Consider the following 7,743-nt stretch of genomic DNA (forward strand, 5'->3'; position numbering starts at 1 on the left):
GGTCACAGCACTCTTATTTCTTTTTTTTGTGGTAACCGGAGAAACCACCGCCATGGCCTCCGCCGTAACCGCCGCCGCCGCCGCCGCCGCCGCCGCCGCCACCACCATGACCACTCGAGTAAGAATCGAAACCACCGCCAGAACTACCGTAACTGCTTCCACCGTGTCCACTATAAGATATATTAATCAAATGCGCTTTGTAAACGTCAATTAATATCAACATACGGCGATTCTCAGTAACTTAATTACCTGCTACCAAAGCTAGAAGAACCGCCAAAACCGCTAGAGCCGAAATGATCATCACCACCAATGTCGTGTCCGCCGCCAAATCCGCCTCCTCCATATCCGCCGCCATGACCGCCTCCAAAACCGCCGCCACCGCCACCGCCGTGTCCTCCGTGCTCGATAATAATACCGCCTCCTCCGCCACCTCCATGTCCGCCACCTCCTCCTCCTCCATATCCACCACCAAATCCGCCGCCGTGTCCACCTCCGAAACCACCGCCACCGCCGTGTCCACCTCCGAAACCGCCGCCACCGCCGTGTCCTCCGTGCTCGATAATAATATCGCCTCCTCCGCCACCTCCATGTCCGCCCCCGAAACCACCGCCATAACCTCCGCCGTGTCCACCACCAAAGCCTCCGCCGCCGCCGTGTCCACCTCCAAAGCCGCCGCCACCGCCGTGTCCACCTCCGTGCTCGATAATGATACCGCCACCTCCTCCGCCACCTCCATGTCCACCTCCGAAACCACCGCCATAACCTCCTCCATGTCCGCCTCCAAAGCCGCCGCCGCCGCCGCCGCCACCGCCATGATCATCATGTTCTATGATAATAGCGCCGCCGCCGCCACCTCCGTGACCACCTCCAAATCCACCGCCGCCTCCATACCCACCGCCACCTCCGTGGCCACCTCCAAATCCACCGCCGCCGCCGTAACCACCTCCGTGTCCACCTCCAAAACCACCGCCGCCACCACCACCATGGTCATCATGTTCTATGATAATAGCGCCGCCTCCACCACCTCCGTGACCACCTCCAAATCCACCGCCACCTCCGTGGCCACCTCCAAATCCACCGCCTCCACCGTAGCCACCTCCACCTCCACCTCCATGGCCACCGCCGTGATCTATGATGATATCTCCTAAAAAATTATTATAAATTATGTTGAACTGTTTCTTTTTAGACACACACACACACAAGTCAGAACAGTAATAAAGTAGACTAATACAAATATTATATACAAGTCGATCTATTTTCTTTTTATTACTGTATTACTTTTTTTTCTTTGTAAAAAAGTAATATAATAGACTTATTTAATGTTTAGAAAGAGAGAAAATATGTGCAAACCGAAAAATGCACAGATCTTTCTTTTTTACATATTCAGCACTATATTTATTGTGGTATAATCAAATATGAAACAATGCTACATAAAAAACAAGGTGAAACAAAAAAACTATGTTTGAGATTTTCTCATAAATATTCATGATCAGGATGCATCGGATGCGTGGTACGTGATAGTAAACTTTCTCGGTATTCGAAAGCGAAAGGAGAAGGTTTGATAAAAAAAATACCTGGTCTACTGTGTGTAATGAAAGAGTCACTGTTCGGTTTGCAACGTCATTGCGCGTAATGAAATGAGGAAAGAAGAACAGTAATTCTGACTACACACAGGTTGCGCGTTTGAAACAATAATTTCTCATACATAAGAAATGCGCTTCTTAATAAGTATGTAACGGCGAAGTGCAAATTCGGTGAGGGGTTTTAGCAAGACTTTTAATATCAACCTCAAACCCGTAGAGTGCAATTTAAATTTTTAGAAAAGAATGTTTAATTAACACTTCGTTGGACTAGAAATCACAGCAGACTATTTAATTACTTTTTATTATTCTGAAACTCATTATATGTAAGTGAAGCACCGGCAAAATGACAGCCTTTCCTTTCTGCCGTAATTAATACGTGTGCATATATTATTTCGCACTATAAAATTTATAAGCACACAGGAAGTTAATATTAATATTGAGATCTCGTTTTTTCGCATTTTTCTTCTCAAGTTAGCACATTTCGTCATGAATTATTTATCAAATTTCCCAGAACTATTTTATAAGTAATATAAATAATAGATATGTTATTTGTTTAATCAAATTTTGCTTTGAATAAAATATTTCTTATCGTGAGACATTTCTTAGATAAAAATGAAAAATATTAAAAAATCGATATATTAAAAACAAAATCTTTGTAAAAGACTTCCTCGATGCACTACGGAATCTATTCGTTGAAACGTAATGGTCACAACTCGCTCTTACCTCCACCGTGGCCACCTCCGAAACCACCGCCACCTCCGTAACCTCCACCATGACCACCTCCAAAACCGCCTCCGTGTCCGCCGCCAAAACCTCCGCCGTGGCCACCTCCTATGTCCCCAGGACCGCTGATCTCTATGTGATGATCATCACCTCCGCCTCCGTGACCTCCGCCTCCGTGACCACCGCCCCCGCCATGATCCTCGTACTTAATAATTTTTTTTTCATCATGCTGCACTATCTCCGGCACATGTATTCTTATATGTACGCTAAAATATAAAAAGTGTATTTAGATCAAAAAGTGCTGAAATGATAAAAAATTTTATATTACGATAGAAAGAAAAAATACTTTTTTTTTAATTTTTGTATTTAAAAAAAAGAGAGTAAATTTAAGAAACAATGCGAGTGCAAATTCTCGTTCTTTTTTTCTCAAAAATTAACAGGACAGTATTGCAAATATTTCAACGTGATTAAATAAAACTTACTGTTCATGTCCGAAAGTTGCGAGGCCTACTGACAGTATAGACGCAAGAATGATGATTTTTATCTGTAAGTAAAAGAATGAATTGATAATTCTTATCAATATTTTCTAATCGCACGTGAAAGAGGGTAAGGTAAAAATTCATGTGTAATTATCAATCGTATGTGCGCAAAAACTCTTGATCGCGACGATGTCTCGTACTATATGTACAATCACGAAATTATTTTGCAATCACAGCTTTAACGAGAAACAATTCCGTTCGGGAGTCACTTTCAATAGCATAGATCGCAAGAAATTTCTGTGTATGCAATTTCTCTCAGATCGAACAATAAACGACGATATAAGTTTTTATCCAGTTTTAATTCCTTACGGCGTATTTGGGCTCCATGCTGGTATCTAGGACACGGACGGCAACCTTTTCCCGCCTCTTATCCCGCGCACAATTCACCGCGACGACCCGGTACACACTGTCATATATTTGCGGCCACTGTCTTACCTATATATATACCAAACGGGAGGAAGTATCGAAAGGACCAAGTGGGGAGGAACGAAGATCGCGGTCTACCACCGGAGGTGTAGAAACACTCCGAAAGAAACCGAGGTGAGCAAAACTGGTGAGCACACACTTGCCGCACTTTGTAACCATATGTACTCGTGTATCAGGTGATGCTCGATACATGTGTAAGCGCATGTGATGCGTTTCTGTGAAAACGAGAACGATCATGACCCACACAACTTCGGTCCTAGAGAAATTCGCGTCTGGGCTTTCTCAATTTTGCTAACATATGTATTAAATCGATATTCCCGAAAATGGCACCAGTTGCTGCCGGCTACGTTTTTTAATAACGTACGTTTTTAATAACGTGAGTTGCATCAAATTTCGAGATTAATATTTCACGAAATTGCACGCGTGTGTATGTTTTACACGCGTAAGATTTTAGAAGAATTTTTAGAAAATAAAAACAATTTTAATAACGAGCTTTATTAAATTTTGAGATTAATATTTCACGAAATTTTAAGGAATATTTTAAATGCGTAAGATTAAAAAAAAAAATTATTTAAAAACAAGAACAAAATTTAAATTTAATTACAAAAATTTTAAATTAATTAACACATTGCTCTTGTTGCGATACGATTTTATTTCAGAGCATGTAAATTAATCACATACATGTGTAAATTAACATATTAAATTAGCAAATTAACATGTTTACCACAACTCGGAATGTTATTGTTTTCTTCATTGTTCATGCAAAAATTTCATTTCATTTGTGTGATATGCTTGTTGCGCTGATAGATACCACTTTACAAGCGAGATGTGCGCGCGCGTTGTGAGCAGACACAAATAAACGTTTCAGTATCGAATCGGAATTATTACCACTGTCGGCTCTACTCACTTTCCCCGCGATTTCCAGAATAAAATTAACTGAAAAATATGATTGATGAATATTTCTCTGAAATCTTTTTTTAAATATTTCAATCAAACAGATAAAACATGCCTTTACATTATACGTCGCAAAGAAGAAAATCAGCTTCTCTGTGTCTTTTTTCTTATTATTATTAGAGTTTACATTTTCTGCAATTTGTTTTGAGATTAATATTTATGTGCTATTAAAGTTTTTTTTTCTACATGATAATTTCTCTGATATAAATCTCAATACGCTATATTGTTGTATGATAACGTCAATACGCACAATATCGTAGAGAGAGGAAACACTTTTCGTTATAGAAAAAAGTACATACACGTATTTATCTTTAAATTGTCCTTATAAATATATAAACATTATTATTATTACAATTTCTAGAAGTCCATTAATATACGTAAATGGCTCTTTAACTTGTTAATTATTGTCACGTCACTTTAACAGGCGCGTCGCTCATGCGAGACTCTAATTATATACGTATTTGTCGTTTGATCGGAAAATTGCATTGATAACAAGGTTTTAATCGGTCATCAGATACTGGTTGCTAACTGGCTCGCAAACGCGCGTAATATTAAATGTAAATAAATACTCTCACACAGTGTAAATCTGCGAGAACAACACGTGAATTCTTGATTTTATACGTAATTAATGAAAATCGCAATTCTTGCGCAAAATAGACACACGTTTACATTTCATTAGAATTTTAAGTTTCCCTGCGCTCTTCTTTTGCTTTCGCCGAATTTAAGGAAATGTTTCACCTCGAAGATTATTACAAAATGTGTCACAGTTCTTGCGCCGTGTTACTCATAATAAATGTATGAATCCCGCTAATTAGAAGAGAGATCCATGGAGGAACATTTTGTCTCTGAGAAAGAATCTTGTGCGTATATATCATAAAAAAGAAAAGAAAGTGTACACTTTTCGCGGTGCTTCATTTGTTTTTTACAACGTTGCGCCAGAACATATGAGTTATAATGCATAATTTATAAGTTAATAAATATTAAATTGCGAAGTGTCGCACATTTCTAGATAAGAAAATTATTAATTCTAATAATAATAATTAAACTTTTATAAGTTTATTTCAACAATTTCACACCACACGCCTTATTACTTTTACATGCAAGTTTCTTTCTTGTGTAATTTGCAACATACATTTTTTCCGATTGTTGCGCTTAGAAACTTAGAAAACGCGATAGCACTTTTCGATACAAAAACAATCTCATTTTAAGATATAAAAATTTCTTATGTTACTCTCGTTCTTTCTCGCGTATGAATTCCTTCGGCAACAAACAAGCTTTCTTAGTAAATGTATTGCACATGTTTGAATTTCTTCTCTCGATCGAGTGGAACGCCCGTAAGGTGAGATAATTGAACCTTTTCTCATTGCTGCTACAAGATAAATACTTAGAACACACATTGCAGAGTGTTTTTTGCCTTCATTGCTCGTTACAATATAACGATAATTGTAGACAATTGTGTGACTAATAATCCTTTCGCTTTACCATCATTTACTTATCGTCAATGAAAATTATTGGGTTTGTGGTCGTTACTCGTTCTAGCAATTGGTTAACGAGTCAATTCTTGTTTAATATATTCAGATGTTTCAAGGACATTAGAATTTTTGCGTAAATCGTATAAGCATGAAGAAATTACTAAATAATTTAATATTTGAAAAAAAGTAAAAATCATTTTTTAAATAATTTTTTATTTTTCCTAATTCAATAGTCACACGTGTGTGTATATTTTTATTAGTTTAAGCAATTAAATCTAATGTGTGCATAAAAAAAGATCATCAAAGAATTTAAAGTCTGTTTTATAAAAAAAACTTGAAAAGAATATATGAAGACAATAGAAGCGGTATATCTTCAAGCAATCTTTAAACCTTCAACTTTCTCGAATCTTTATATTTCATCTCAGCTGATTCATGTGTAATCTTTAAGTGTATATGTGTGTCTGCGTGTAAATTCAGATTCTACTACATTCATAGCAATAAAGTATCAACCATACTCGAGCGGCTTGCTTGGATTTAATCACTGGAAGATCTACGTCGATGCAATCATGTGAAAGCACAGAGTGACGATTTGTCTTATACTTCTCAGCCGGCGTTAATTATTGCTAGGGGATTCTCTGTACAGGGTGTCCTAAATAAACTTTTTTTTTATAAATCTATTGATCTGTGATTTTCTTTTAAAAACATCGATTAATTTAAAATAATTGTTTAAATTATTGTCGATCTTGTCTTTTATAATATTTTACTCGTCAAAAAGTCTTTGTTTTTATCAATGTAGAATTTGAGAATTAAAAGTAAAACATTAAGCGCTAAATAACATTATAAAATTAATTATTTTTTAAATTCTTTTATTAAAATTTTTGTGCAAGGATATAATTATTATCTAAATAATNATAAATTATATAAAGATATTTATTATATATATTAATTATGTAAAATAATTATACAATTAATAAATTATATAATTATTATCTAAAATTCAAGCTCTTAAGAATTAATGTATAAAATCACGCATACACGCGTAAACTTGTGTGAGACACAAATAAAACGATCTTCATTTAATATTTTGTTTTTGTAAAAAATTAATCAAAAAATGTATAAATGTGAAATGATTCATTTGATTTGCGGCACCCTATATACGCCTGTGACGCTATTCTGCATTTGCGCGAGTATCTGCCGTATGGGGGCAACACGTTAATGGATTTCGTACACACATGTACATCTCGCGAACGGACTCTCGTACAATGTAGTAACAAAATAGAAAGTCGCAGGAATACACGGTAGACGAGATAGGGCGCAGGGAAAAGGGAGAGTGAGTGAAAATAAAAGGGTGAGAGCGAGAGCGGGTAAGCGGAAAGAGGCGGAAGCAATACGTACCGCGTCGCGGGGGAAAAAGACAGTTTACTCGTGGCTGTGATAATCGTGAGAGGCTCTCCCGTTCGTATTGTGCCGCTCCTTATCCTTTCACTCTTTTCCTTTATCGCATTTTAACTCGTACGATAAATTCCGCGGCGAAACACTCTCGGCATCTTTTTTTTTTGCCGCGAATTGTTGGCCTTGATTTCCTGCCACTGAAACGTATTTGTTATATCATCCGTCGATTCGGAGATACGAAATTACGCTCTGATGATTCTCATTTTTCTGGACGAAAAACGCTCGAATCCGCTCTCCGATTTTAATGAAGTTTCGATTTTAACGGACTTTTTAGAGCGAGCCGAAATAATTATGAGGCGTCGTTTTCGCTTCTGATGATAAATTGGATTCAGTAGTAGTGTGTGCACAAAATCTGTCTGTCACTTTCTTTAAAACTGATCTTGAATATTGAAGAATAAAGAAATTTATTTCATGTCGTAAATTGTAAAATTTGTCAAAAAATTAAAGAAACAATTTAATTCATACAACGTGTAACTTTTATTTATACATAACATATTATTTATACATTGGGAAACAAAACTATAAAAATATGATGAAATATTAAATGTGTATTTATAGATCGCATTTTTCGGAAGTGTTAATATTAATTGGTTA

The 7,743-nt window shown here is 36.9% G+C and overlaps 1 protein-coding gene across 1 annotated transcript; it reads right to left on the reverse strand.

The window, feature by feature from the left end:
- Positions 1-819: 819 nt before the first annotated feature.
- On the reverse strand, positions 820-3,349 carry LOC109864123 (glycine-rich protein 5-like). Its single transcript, XM_020445039.1, has 5 exons — positions 3,155-3,349; positions 2,789-2,850; positions 2,306-2,572; positions 892-1,146; positions 820-826 (listed from the first exon to the last, which is right to left on the reverse strand). Exons 1-5 carry the CDS (start codon positions 3,170-3,172, stop codon positions 820-822), a joined length of 609 nt encoding a protein of 202 aa, XP_020300628.1. The 5' UTR covers positions 3,173-3,349.
- Between the last annotated feature and the right edge of the window lie 4,394 nt (positions 3,350-7,743).

Source organism: Pseudomyrmex gracilis, unplaced genomic scaffold (genome assembly GCF_002006095.1).
Source record: "Pseudomyrmex gracilis isolate BER0280 unplaced genomic scaffold, ASM200609v1 scaffold_17, whole genome shotgun sequence".
NCBI classification, from domain to species: Eukaryota; Metazoa; Arthropoda; class Insecta; order Hymenoptera; family Formicidae; genus Pseudomyrmex; species Pseudomyrmex gracilis.

Coding starts and splice junctions, on each gene's coding strand:
- LOC109864123 (XM_020445039.1), bottom strand. Junction 2,573..2,788: donor GCAACTTTCGGACATGAACA/GTAAGTTTTATT, acceptor TTTATATTTTAG/CGTACATATAAGAATACATG. Junction 1,147..2,305: donor GGAGGTGGCCACGGTGGAGG/TAAGAGCGAGTT, acceptor TAATAATTTTTT/AGGAGATATCATCATAGATC.